Consider the following 14,516-nt stretch of genomic DNA (forward strand, 5'->3'; position numbering starts at 1 on the left):
CTGATAGATTCTGACAAGTTAAACCTGCCAAAGTGTATCTGGGAAAAATGCACATAAAAAGGCAAAGCATGTGGAATTTGTTGTGTAAATTGCCATTCCGGATCTCATGCCTCAATTGTAAGTTAAAAATTTAGGAACATAAATTAATTACCACATGCTGTAGATACCTCAAGGGTGAGGAAGGGATACAGATATTTAGCATTAAAAACCTCACCTTATTCCACCTAACTTGTACAGTGGGCCTTACTACATTCTTTATTACATTGCTTTTGTGACAATTATGTGTAGATGGTGTTACAATAGTCGAATTTCATTGGGGGTAGGATTTTCATTCAGTAAAATGTGCATGGCCTAAGTAAGGGTTGTTTTTGTCACACAGAGGCAGAAATCAGCGTTCTTGTGTCATCGAGGATTGGGCCCAAATGTAGGTGCAAAGCCAAACACTACTCAGAGGACCCGAACCAGACTCTAGTAATAGAACATATACGGTAATATAAAATGACATAAGATAATAAAGCTTAAAGTGAAATAATACAACATTACAAAATATAAAGCAACATAACAGGATAAGGAAATCTCTAACACTCAAAAATATCTCAAAGGAGCATACAAGAGAAAATATACGATAGGATAGCATGAAATAGGTTAATGCAACATCAGATAAGGACATGCTATAACAAAACATAACAGAAAATAAAATATAATATTTGTTCTTTATTCCTTATTTCATTTTTATGCAATCAACCATGTACCACTTGTGTAAGTACATTACCTACCAATGTTCTAATCTTGCTGTAGGTATGATAACCCCAAATAATCACCTTGCCACAACTCCTTGCATGGAATCTGTAAAAGGCCCTCGCTGGACTGTACCATTTCAAACTCGCGCTTTTTTTTTGGTCAGCACACGCGCTAGCCTGGAGTCAGAAAAGCACTTACCAGAGGTTTTTATTGACGGGAATAAATCCTTCGTCTCTGGAACACTTGGTTAGGATGGCCGAGAGAATCCCCTGAAGGAATAAAATCAAAGCGTGGGTCAATATGAGGCAATAAGTAAGGCAATGTCTCGCTCAGGGATCGGAGAGAAGGGGGTGGGGGACAGACGGCCATGCCAAGCTCTAAGTGTTTGCATTGATTAGATAATCAAAAGATATATCGCGGGCCTGGAAAGGTGCGCTCGTGCAGGAGGAACCAGGAGCTCTCCCGGACATATCAAACTTAAGATGGCTGCCATACATCTGGAAAGTGCAGCACTGCCTTGTGTAATTACAGAGGAGTGAGGCTATGGAGTGCCAAGAGGTCCTCGGTTACCTCAAACTACAGTGACCAGATCTTGAGAACCAAAAATCGGGACATTTTGGAAAAATAGAAGAAGGACTACAATTTTTCATCTACGAAATGGCGCAGAATGACAGCTCTCATCAACATAGGTACACAGAAGGTGCAATTTAAAAAAAAAAAAAGTAATTTCTGCAACCAGCATCATACCTCTTAACCCCTTCCCTGCGCTGCGAATTCTACCGCAGCGCTGGGGGGGCTAGGGGGTGAGCGCGGCACTTCGGTGCTCATGACCTTTCAGCATCGTCATGAGTCACGGGTGGCTTGTGCTCATGAGGGCGTGGTTCCATCATGACCCCGCCCGCTCATTAATTCACCCACACCGGTGGGGAATTATTGCCGCGTGGGTGGAGCGGCAGGGGCGGAACACGCCGCCATGAGCACACGCCGCCCGTGAATCATGACGGCGTGGTTCTGTCATAAGCACCCAAGGGGGTAATTAAATTGCTTACTTATAACAGGTGGTAACTAGCCCACTTTAGCACAACTAAAAAAGTGCCTCTCACTGTTTTCAGTTGACCCCCTCTAAAAACTAGGACAGGAGCCAAAATTGATTAAATCTGCCGGGACAGCTGGTGAAAAACCATGAGTGACGGGACAAATCAGGGAGGGACATCTGGTCACCCTACCTCAAACTCCATTTGCTCTTGTGTAAGGTGTGAGTCTAAGCCATGGTTTCGGGGCATAAGTGTCAAATCATCTTGTCTTCTGCCTGAACTGAAGACCCTTCTCTTGAAGCATCATGTCACCCACATGTAATCCTCTGAATGATGCGCCCCTAGTGGAAACCCCGTGTCCTGCCTCTGTTCCACCCCCCCCCCTCGTACGCCTCCTGTCAACACACATCTTTGTAAAATTATTTGCTGCTCAATTTGTGATTTTTAAATCCACATGCAAAGATAAGTATATATTACATATCACTGAAAGATGCACAGTTAAAAAGTGAGTCTTGGTTCTGACCAAAACTTATTGAACCACTACAATCTCACCAGTTATGGTTAGCAATGCACAGAGCACGTTATAACTTGCTTCACCCATTATGGTCTTTTGTTTGATTTTGTGCATTTGCCAAATTGGCGTTCTGAGCATGGTGGACTGCACGAGTAATGGCATGTGTTGTGTGCATTCCTACCCATAATTGGCAAAAAGACCTTGGTTAGACGAGTTTGAGTGGGAACCATAAGCCACTTTTAACTGTCATTTTTTTAATGAATTTTATTTTTTCCGATTTGCTTAATTTTCATCCGAGACGTCAGGCCGTGCTCACAACCTGCTGTAGCTGAACATCCCAAGCTTCGCACGGTTTTTGGCTGTGAGCAGTGGGCATTTCATGCAGCTCTAGGCTCTGTGCCCAAGACCCCTTTCATCACTTAATCCACACTGTGCACTGCATGTCATGTACCCATTCAGTGCTGTGCACAGCTTTTGGCTAGGCCTGGCACCCAACCACCATTCACTATGTGCAATTGGGACTAGTTGCAGGGCTTGCCTGTCCTTGCAGTGGGCTTAATTTGATAGCTGCCAAATTTCATGCATCATAATTGAGCGGTGTCAAAGTTATTAGTGAATAAACTCTAATTGCCATCCCATTTATCTCTGCACCGCACCTCCAACAATCCGCTCAAAACTTTGACATAAGCTAAACCTGATAAACATCTGCCAAGTTCTGTGTGGATACTTCAAACAGTGCCAAATTAAATTTCAGATGGGCCTGAATGAAGGTGAGACAACAGTCAAGGGTAGATTAAAGAAGATAAGCCTCTGCCAAATTTCATGCAGCTACTGCAGACAATGCCAACGTTACTAGTAAATCAAAAATATTTTGACTTCCTTTTTAACTTCTTGCTCCCATTGAACTTGCAAAAAACGGAAAAATCTGCACTACGTTTTACTTTCTAATTGCCTCCTAGATTTGGTGCAGATTTGTCAAACTGTGCTAAAGTTATAAGCGAATGAAGATTTTATTGCCCTACCTCTTTAACTTCGTCCAGTTGATGGATTGCCACAAAACGTTACATTTCAATAAAAAAAAATCGAATTTTCTGCCAATTTTTGTGCAGGCTCATCACACAATGCCACTGGTATTAGCAAATGACATTTTTTTGCTTCTCTTCCCTTTTTAGGTCTCCCTGAGCCAGCGCATGCGTTGCCCTGCGAGAAATTTAGTGAGTGGCTTTTGAAAGTGCTACCAGAGGCTTTTGCTGGCCTCAATCTTGAAGTCACGTGCATGTGCACGCAGGCAGCTGCCATGTGGGTTTCTGTCAAGGCTCATTAAGCCTTGCGTATCTTGCACTCCCTCCTTCTTCCTCTTTCCTTAAGGCTGTAACGCAATGAGGCTCGAGAATACTTCTGAGGGGGGCAGGGGACAACATGTGTGAGCGTGGTAGCTTTTGTGGACAATCGGGGATGGGCAGAGAAGGAAAAGGACTGTGTCTCTTCCTTACTGCCCAGAGAAGACATGGACAATGTCATCTTCATTTCTGTGCTGGCAGCAGAACCCCCTCTTCCTATTATTCCCTCTCTTTCTGTCTTGCTCCTCACTTACTGAAAACCGTGACTTGAAGAAACGGTTAACAACCTCTCTTTCCTTCTTTTATTTAGTTGCTTCCCAGTGAAATGGATCCAAAAAAGAAAAACACTCTTGGGGGAAATGCCCTTTCTCTGACATGTTTCTATTCCAAAGTTCAGCCTCGGGATGGGGAGAAATAAAGGTTTTAAATATGAAAAATAGATACATAAATAAATAAAGCAAGACAGAGTGGTTGCAAAGCGGCCAGATTGGTTTTCTTCACATCCAAACACATCAGCCTCACTTTACAGACTTTGCGTGAAGCACTACTTTTCTTTTCTCGTCTTTCTTTGAACAGCATTGTTGTCCCCTGGTGCAGAAGTGCACCATTCCTGGATGTATTGCAATACCTGGTTGATGGGTGGATTGAAAAACAAAATGTGTACCTCTGTGTTTATGGAGGTGGTCTTTTTACACCATACTGTTTATGTTTCTTGAAGGATATATGCAATGGACATTGAGACGGTTCCCTTCAGGGCCCTGAAGTCAGGTCCTTAAATTTTCAGGTAAAGCCACTCACTGATTTCTGAATAGTGAGTGAGAGATCATTAAGGTAACCATTTTGTTTCTGCTTACATTTCACATGCTTTACTTAATCTTACACTCCCTCATCCTTCCTTTTTCTTAAGGCTGTAATGCAATGAGGCTTGAGAATACTTCTATGGGGGGCAGGGGGCAACATGTGCGAGAGTGGTTGCTTTTGTGGATGATCGGGGATGGGCAGAGAAGGAAAAGGACTTTATTTCTTCCTTACTGCCCAGAGAAGACACGGACAATGTCCTTTTCTCTTCTGTGCTGGCAGCTGACCCCCCCCCCCCCATTTCCTATTACTCCCTCTCTTTCTGTCTTGCTCCTTACTGAAAACCGTGACTTGAAGAACCGGTTCACAACCTCTCTTTCCTTCTTCAATTTAGTTGCTTCCCTGTGAAATGGATTCAAAAAAGAAAAACACTCTTGCGGGAAATGCCCTTTTTCTGACATTTTTCTATTTCAAAGTGCAGCCTTGGTAAGGAGAGAAATAAAAGGTTTTAAATATGAAAAATAAATACATAAATAAATAAAGCAAGACAGAGTGGTTGCAAAGTGGTGAGATTGGTTTTATTCACATCCAAACACATCAGCCTCACTTTACAGACTTTGCAGTGAAGTGCTACTTTTCTTTTCTCATCTTTCTTTGAAAAGAATTGTTGTCCCCAGGTGGGGAAGTGCACCATTCCTGGATGTATTGCAATATCTGATTGATGGGTGGATTAGAAAACAAAATGTGTACCTCTGTGTTTATGGATGTGGTCCTTTTGAACGGTACTGTTTACATTTATTCAAGGATATAAACAATGGAGATTGAAACGGTTTCCTTCAGGGCCCTGTAGTCATGTCCTTAACTTTTCAAGGAAAACCACTCGCTGATTTCTGAATAGTGAGTGAGAGATCGTTAAGGTAACCATGTTGTTTCTGCTTACATTTCTCATGCTTTACTTATCTTGCACTCCCTATGAATGTTTGCTTTTACTTTTTTTTCTTTCAGGCAACATATTACTCTTATCAAATGCATAATTTGAATTAAGTCACATCCTGGTGTTTATAGCGGGGCACAATTGGGTTGTAGCTGAAGGCAGTGTGAGTTTTTATCAGTGGGGCAGTATGGTGTTCAGTGGGGGAGAGGATGTGGCACTATGGCAAGAGCTGTCGAATTTGGAACCTTGGAGCCGGGTTCAGCCTTCATGACCAGTCCCCCAGGCCACTCTCCTGAGGGAGCACATTCCCATGCTAGACCTTAGAAAGCCCCACTAGACCTTTGAAGCCCAGGTGTCTTAGCACCAGCAGGTGGACCTTTGCAGTGGCAAGTGTGGGTTAACCTTGAAGGTCTGTCTACCACAATCCATACTGAAGGTCACCTCCAGCCTTGCGGGCAGGCCTACGAAGCAGCACATCCTAGAGCAACAATGATCCAGTCACTGTGACTCTGTCACCGAGGTGACATGAACCTTGAGCAGATTATGGCAGTGCAAACAGTGTGGGTACCTATTTCGGGTGGGTGTGCAGTGCTTGCAAGTATATTATGGTTTTTAAAAAACTTGCTGCTTCCTTCCTGGCCTCTAGCAACTTTCAGCAACAATAAAAATGTCATAATACCTTCGGTGATTAATGTTCTTCCTAGATAGAGATCAGAGTTTTGTCTAGTGGAAGGGTTGACTCCTGGAAAGGTGGCACAGAGGGTTAATGTGCCTGCTGCAAAGAACATGTACCATGCAGATCACAAAGTGCACATAATGTTAACTAGGTTAGTAAGTTACTGCTTGTGTCAGATAGATCCTTTTGTTACTTGCAGTTTATAAGTTAAAAGCGTATTTGGGACATGGTGTGATTGGAAATATATTCCCCTTTGTGAATGCATTTAAATACCTATAACTCCTATTAAGCCTCAAATAATCAAGTGTATCCATTGGTTGAATTAAATAACACAATAAGCTGTAACTGGTCGATGAAATGCCAAACAAATACTAAAAATTGGGATGTTTGGCACATTCTGGCTACACCTCTAACTCCGCCCACTGATCCAATCCTTGGGTTATCCCCACCCTCCGAGTCTCCGCCCACAGTTCTCCTACTTTTTTCCCCCCACTTAGACCACTGGGTACAATTATGGACTTGAAACAGTGCAGCAAGGAGATGTATATCTGCTCTGTGTGGTGAGGAATTTTAAACTCCAGAAGTTTAACTCTTCATCACCCTGGGATTACGCTCTCTTGCACGCCTTCTGTCACTCTCGTTTCCCCCCCCCTCTTTCTCTCTCACTCTCTCCCCTTCCTTCACTACCTCTCTCCCTCACACTAGTCCTCTCCTCTATCTCATGTTCTCACCCTTTCTTTATCTTGTGTTTTCTATCTCCATCTCTGTATCCTCTCCCTGTTTCTCTTTTTTGCTCTCTGTGGCATTGTCTGTCTAAAGCACACACACTCGTCTTTCTCAGTTTATCTGTTTCCTCAGCCCACCCTGAAACTCTTGTCTTTTCTTCCCTATCAAGTACTGTTTGAACGACACATGAAAAATATATCTTTATTTAAGGTGTAAAGAATATTGTAACATTTACATACAGAAAGTCAGATTAGAAATATTTTGTTTAAGGACAGTAAAAAGTTTTATTTAAATCTATATCCATAGAAAACATTATAATTTCTAATATTGAAAAGTCTTTTATCCTAATGGAAATTAAATCTTAATGTTTCTGAATAAAGCATGTATTTTCAACATGCGCTTTTTAATCGATGTGTGTAATTTTTAGCTCCATTTAGCTTCAGAGCCGTGTGGGTGCAAAACAGATTCCATATGCTTTTCTCATCCATTTCTGGCTGCCTGCTGTAAATCGTGTAGAAAACCTGTCCCTAAATGAAGCTAATCACCCGGGACACTGTCCCTTATTCCTTACAAACTTGCCACAGACAGTCTCAAAGCACTCCCTGCAATGCCCCTTGACCGGTCTTGATGTTCTACTTGCTCGGTAAAAAGACAACGATTCAAACAGCTAAACATGTCAAGGCTGCCTCGGGAACTACGGGACATGTGTTTACCAAGGACAACTGTCTGGCATCTCAGGAGAGGAGCAGTAACTCATTTGCCTGGCCAGCTTTGCATGATTTTCTTGTCTGATTGGCACTTCTTAGTGCCGCCTGTTGGGTACTGCTTTGAGACAATTTCTTAAGATTAGGTGTCTGGGGAAGAAGTATCCCCTCTGTCTGATAACTCTTTTTATGGTGTATAATCTATCTTCAGCCGATTCTTCACCCCTCCACCTTCTCTCCTTTTGAGGTCGGGCCAGTACTAGCAAGGTTCCATTGTAGGTTCGGGTTGATACTTACATCTGTTTAGTTTCCCCCCTCCTTAGGAAAAACAAGCATTGGCATAGCCAATAGGTCTCGCCTTTGGGACCTTATAAGTGTTTAGCCATGCAGCAGTTAATGTTGATGCGCCAAGGATATTGTGCTCCATAACTAAATACTTATAAGGTCCCAAATGCGAGACCTATTGGCTATGCCAATGCTTGTTACCTCAACCACCCTTGTGGATCTACACAAATATAAAATACTAAAAAAAGAAGGTCAATGTGCCAAGTTGCAACCAAATTTCATGCAGATCTATCAAAGGGTGCCAAAGTTATCAGTAAACAAAAATAGTTTTGACCAACCTTTTTACTTTGTTTCACAATTGTGTCTTGATGTAACCTAACATACCAGTACTGGGTATCAATTGCTAACTACTTGCCACACTTGACACATATTGATTAAACTGTGGCAGAGTTATTAGCGAATGAACATTTTATTGGATTGGCACAAAACTTGACATATTCATAGAAAAAAAATTCTTCCTAGCGTCTGGCGGAAGTGTGCAGACGGATCACAGCATTCCAAAGTATACAACAAATCAACACTTTTATGCCCCCTCTCTTTTAAATGGTGACGCTCCTTCATGGATATGTACAAGTTCGAATATACTAATATGGCATAACACATGTATGCAGATGTGCAGAGTATATTATGGCTTAATATAGTATAATTACCATTATTGAGGGAGAAGTGCATTTCCACTCCCTCTCGGCTTTGCCATCTCATCAGTCATGACCCATCCCCATATTCAACAATAATAATAATACATGGCATATTACACTTCGCTTTATTTCAGGCCAGACTGCCCCAGCTCTGAAAGCCTTTCAGAGACACCAGAATATTGGGAAATATCTAGATTTGGTGCGGTATATTACAGCCATTAATGTGCAATTATGCCATTTTGCATTGTGTAAATGGAGTATATTGAGACAGTTGTAGGTAGGAATATTTTTGTCAGAAATATGGTGTAATATAAATATTATGTCCTACAGATCGTTTGTATTATATTGTCTGTTAAGGTACAGATTTTCTATTATCAACTCCAAAGGGAAAATATTATTTAAAGATAGTTAAGAAATAATATTTATGTCAGGCCATATTCTGATGACGATGTTCTGATATAAAACCATTGTCAGTGGCGTAGCAAGGGTGGGTGAGGCAGTCCGCCCCGGGCCGCACGAGTTTTCGGGAAGGCAGGTTTCCCCCCTCTTACCTGCAGTCGTGTGGGGGATCTTGGTAGCTAGCAACAGCTGGACAACTGGAGGGAAGATTAATTCTCCATGGACAAACAAAGCTATAGCTGAGGGTGTAATATCCTGGGTGATGAGGGCTGAAAGCCCGAAACCGGTCGTAGGATGCTTGTTTCCAGTCCAGGGAGGACCTGGCTTGGCAGTTCAGGCTGGACTGTTCCCATGGTGCATAGGGCAAGACTGATTTGCATATGGCTGCGTTAAAACTGGAATGGCATGGTGAGCAAAAAAACAATGGATTTAGGCCCAGATCTCTGTACTGGGGCGAATGTGTGACATTGTTCTGCATTCTGTCCATTAATTGTTGTTTTGCATTTGTCACCCCGAGTGGGACGGGTATGCTCAGAAATGAGCCCTGTGCCCTCCTTGCTACTGAAATCAAGCTATCCTGGTTGATGAGGACTGAAAGCCCGAAACCAGTCCTATGATGCTTGTTTCCAGTCCAGGGAGGACCTGGCTTGGCATTTCGGACTGGGCTGTTACCATGGGGCACAGGGTCAAGGCTGATTTGCATATGATTGGGTTCAAACTGGAATGCCATTGTGAGCAAAAAAACGACAGATTTAGGCCCAGATCTCTGTACTGGGGTGAATGTTTGACATTGTTCTGCATTCTGTCCATCAGCTGTTGTTTTTGAAATTGTCACCCCGAGTGGGACGGGTATGCTCAGACGTGAGTCCTGTGCTCTCCATGCCACTGGAATCAAGCTATCCGGGCTGTTGAGGGCTGAAAGCCCAAAACCGGTCCTAGGCTGCTTGTTTTCAGTCCAGGGAAGACCTGGCTCAGCAGATCGGGCTGGACTGTTCCTATGGGGCACAGGGTCAAGACTTATTTACATATGGCTGGGTTAAAACTGGAATGGCATGGTGAGCAAAAATACAATGGATTTAGGCCCAGATCTCTGTACTGGGGTGAATATATGACATTGTTCTGCATTCTGTCGGTCAACTGTTGCTTTTGAATTTGTGACCCCGAGTGGGACGGTATGCTCAGACGTGAGTCCCATGCTCTCCATGCCACTGGAATCAACCTATCCTGACTGATGAGGGCTGAAAGCCTGAAACTGGTCCTAGGATGCTTGTTTCCAGTCCAGAGAGGACCTGGCTTGGCAGTCCTGGATGGTTTGTTCCCATGGGGCACAGGGTCAAGACTGATTTGCATATGACTGGGTTCAAACTGAAATGGTGTGGTGAGCAAAACAACAATGGATTTAGGCCCAGATCTCTGTACTGGGGTGAATGTATGACATTGTTCTGCATTCTGTCCATCAACTGTTGTTTTTGCATTTGTCACCCCGAGTGGGACGGGTATGCTCAGACTTGAGTTCCATGCTCTCCATGCCACTAAAATCAAGCTATCCTGGCTGATGAGGGCTGAAAGTCCTAAACCAGTCCTAGGATGCTTGTTTCCAGTCCAGGGAGGACCTGGCTTGGCAGTTCGGGCTAGACTGTTCCCATGTGGCACAGGGTCAAGACTGATTTGTATATGGCTGTGTTCAAACTGGAATGGCATTGGTGAGCAAAAAAACGATGGATTTAGGCCCAGATCTCTGTACTAGGGTGAATGCATGACATTGTTCTGCACTCTGTCCATCAACTGTTGTTTTTGCATTAGTCACCCCAAGTGGGACGGGTATGCTCAGACGTGAGTCCCCGTGCTCTCCATGCCACTGGAATCAAGCTATCCTGGCTGATGAGGGCTGAAAGCCCGAAACCGGTCCTAGGATGCTTGTTTCCAGGCCAGGGAGTACCTGGCTTGGCAGTTCAAGCTGGACTGTTCCCATTGGGGACTAGGTCAAGACTGATCTGCATATGGCTGGGTTCAAACTGTAATGCCATTGTGAGCAAATAAAACGATAGATTTAGGCCCAGATCTCTGTACTGGGGTGAATGTATGACATTGTTCTGCATTCTGTCCATCAGCTGTTGTTTTTGCAATTGTCACCCCGAGTGGGACGGGTATTCTCAGGCGTGAGTCCTGTGCTCTCCATGCCTCTGGAATCAAACTATCCTGGCTGATGAGGGTGAAAGCCCAAAACCGGTCCTAGGCTGCTTGTTTTCAGTCAACGGAGACCTGGCTCAGCAGATCGGGCTGGACTGTTCCTATGGGGCACAGGGTCAAGACATATTTACATATGGCTGGGTTCAAACTGGAATGGCATGGTGAGCAAAAAAACGATAGATTTAGGCCCAGATCTCTGTACTGGGGTGAATGTATGACATTGTTCTGCATTCCGTCCATCAGCTGTTGTTTTTGCAATTGTCACCCCGAGTGGGACGGGTATGCTCAGACGTGAGTCCTGTGCTCTCCATGCCACTGGAATCAAGCTATCCTGGCTGATGAGGGCTGAAAGCCCAAAACCGGTCCTAGGCTGCTTGTTTTCAGTCCAGGGAAGACCTGGCTCAGCAGATCGGGCTGGACTGTTCCTATGGGGCACAGGGTCAAGACATATTTACATATGGCTGGGTTCAAACTGCAATGGCATGGTGAGCAAAAAAACGATAGATTTAGGCCCAGATCTCTGTACTGGGGTAAATGTATGACATTGTTCTGCATTCTGTCTATCAGCTGTTGTTTTTGCAATTGTCACCCCGAGTGGGACGGTATGCTCAGACGTGAGTCCCATGCTCTCCATGCCACTGGAATCAAGCTATCCTGGCTGATGAGGGCTGAAAGCCCGACCGGTCCTAGCATACTTGTTTCCAGTCCAGGGAGGACCTGGCTTGGCAGTTCGGGCTGGACTGTTCCCATGGGGCACAGGGTCATGACTGATTTGCATATGACTGGGTTCAAACTGGAATGGCATGGTGAGCAAAAAAAAAATGGATTTAGGCTCAGATCTCTGTACTCGGGTGAATGTATGACATTGTTCTGCATTCTGTCCATCAACTGATGTTTTTGCATTCGTCACCCCGAGTGGGACGGGTATGCTCAGACGTGAGTTCCATGCTCTCAATGCCACTAGAATCAAGCTATCCTGGCTGATATGGGATGAAAGCCCTAAACCGGTCCTAGGATGCTGTTTCCAGTCCAGAGAGGAACTGGCTTGGCAGTTCGGGCTGGACGGTTCCCATGGGGCACAGGGTCATGACTGATTTGCATATGACTGGGTTCAAAGTGGAATGGCATGGTGAGCAAAAAAACGATGGATTTAGGCCCAGATCTCTGTACTGGGGTGAATGCATGACATTGTTCTGCACTCTGTCCATCAACTGTTATTTTTGCATTAGTCACCCCGAGTGGGACGTGAATGCTCAGACGTGAGTCCCGTGCTCTCCATGCCACTGGAATCAAACTATTCTGGATGATGAGGGCTGAAAGCCCAAAACCGGTCCTAGGATGCTTGTTTCCAGGCCAGGGAGTACCTGGCTTGGCAGTTCGGGCTGCACTGTTCCCATTGGGGACTAGGTCAAGACTGATCTGCATATGGCTGGGTTCAAACTGTAATGCCATTGTGAGCAAAAAAACGATAGATGTAGGCCCAGATCTCTGTACTGGGGTGAATGTATGATATTGTTCTGCATTCTGTCCATCAGCTGGTGTTTTTGCAATTGTCACCCTGAGTGGGACGGGTATGCTCAGACGTGAGTCCTGTGCTCTCCGTGCCACTGGAATCAAGCTATCCTGGCTGATGAGGGCTGAAAGCCCAAAACCGGTCCTAGGCTGCTTGTTTTCAGTCCAGGGAAAAACTAAAATGCACTTACCTTCCCGGTGGTCGCTTTCCATCGTCCTCGTCCTCTTGAGGTCGACAGACCAGGAAGCATCCAGGCTCCAGTCTCCCCTGACTAATCACAATGCTGCAGCGCAGCGTTATGATTAGTCTGAGCACTGCGTTTCGGCTCTCAGCCTGGGAATGAGAGGCTAGGAATGTTCTCCATTGGTCTGTACAACACAGCCCGGTGGAGAACATGCCTAGTGCGCATGACAGTATGGCCGCCCGAGCCGGCCAGCCAAACTCTCATGCGCACTTAGGAAAGTAACACAGCTCCTTCCCCTGCTCTGCGGGAAGTGCAGCCTGGCCCGGCCCGCACCAGCTTTTCATAGCCAATAATGAAAAATATAATGATAATAACATTATTATTATCATTGTATTGTTCTTGTGGGGCAACGCTCCTCTGCGTTAGCGGAGGATGCACCACAGCTGCCATGGCACTTCCTCAAATTTGCCAAGCCCAGCAATCTAAGAACCAGTTCAGGTACCACAGACCAAGCAAGGGCTTAAGGGCCCCAGTTATACCATTTATTTCCTCTGCCCTGGTACCTTCCTACTATTTCATCCAAAACTGAACTCTAAGTACAGTCCTTTGCCCCTGACACTCAGGACAGCGAGGAAGACCAGTCCAAGGAGGCTTACTCAGGAAGAAGATGATGGCTTAACACAGCGCGTCACGGAATGCCCCGTACTAAATCAATATTAAATCAGTGCTATAATTTATTAAAAAAGTACTTTATCCTTCCACAGAAAACCAGACTGCATGGAGAAACATGGCAGTGCTAACCTCTACCTTTGTACGCACAAGAGAATAGGCAATGTTTCATGGTAGACGTGCAAAAACATAGCATTCTGCTTATTGTCTTTGACTTTAAGGTCTGTGCATGTACTTTCAGTGTCAGTGTGCACTCCTTGATGAACCGCAAGCAAATGAGGGTTGACATAGTGGTCTCCCTAATCCCCCTCTTGCTGTGTTTCTTGGAGGCTTGTAACCTTTAACCACTGTGATGTGGATCAGTTTGGGGGACACAGCCCTTGCAGCTGGCTAGTCAGGTTTTCAGGTTTTAAAGTCTTTATTTCGATTTTTTAGATCATAAAAGACAATTAAAAACACAATAGAAATTAAACATACATAATGATATAAGAAATTTGATTAAAAAAACTCTCATAGTTATGATTTAACAATTTCATATGCTTCAAATCGTTACAGTACTAATATCAGAATTAAACAATATGATATAATAAAGACCTAATACAAATAAAACCTGTTTAAAAATTTGAGATACAGGGACAGAATCAGGAAAACGAGTTCAAAGTGCCTGCAGGTATCTTAATCTAATCAACCATGACCACCCCAAGAATTTGGCAACGTCCAACACTACCACCTCTGAGGTATTAGTTCGAAGCGCCCAAATAGCTTCTGCGCTCCCTCTGACTTTAAGATGGCGGCAAATAGGCCCTAACCATTTGCTTCTTGGGGCATGATATGCCGGGCATGCAAATAAGAGATGACCCACACTCTCCTTATGTGCGGGACACCAAGGACACAAGTCACTCACTCGATTGGACCAGTTCCTAGTAAAAGATCTTAAAGGCAAAGTACCTACTCGGAACTGGTGATAAAGCTTCTTGTCTAGGGGCTTGGTTATGGCATCCCAATAATTCTCTAGGAGAGGGTCCAGTTTATGGCGTAGGAACATTCCTGTTAAACTAACACAATCTGAATCAGTGACAAGCCCTTTGCGAACAGAAGCCCAGTAAAGTGC

General features: G+C 44.3%; 1 protein-coding gene across 1 annotated transcript in view; it reads right to left on the reverse strand.

The window, feature by feature from the left end:
• LOC147711708 (heparan-alpha-glucosaminide N-acetyltransferase-like) overlaps nucleotides 1–14,516 on the reverse strand; it is a 1,547,073-nt gene that overhangs the window by 30,205 nt on the left and 1,502,352 nt on the right. Inside the window, exon 16 of the mRNA XM_086920225.1 lies at nucleotides 940–1,010. Within this exon, the coding sequence (XP_086776351.1) occupies nucleotides 940–1,010 (71 nt within the window). The remainder of the gene's footprint in view (nucleotides 1–939; nucleotides 1,011–14,516) is intronic.

The sequence above is a fragment of the Lissotriton vulgaris genome, chromosome 5 (assembly GCF_964263255.1).
Source record: "Lissotriton vulgaris chromosome 5, aLisVul1.2, whole genome shotgun sequence".
Taxonomy (NCBI): domain Eukaryota; kingdom Metazoa; phylum Chordata; class Amphibia; order Caudata; family Salamandridae; genus Lissotriton; species Lissotriton vulgaris.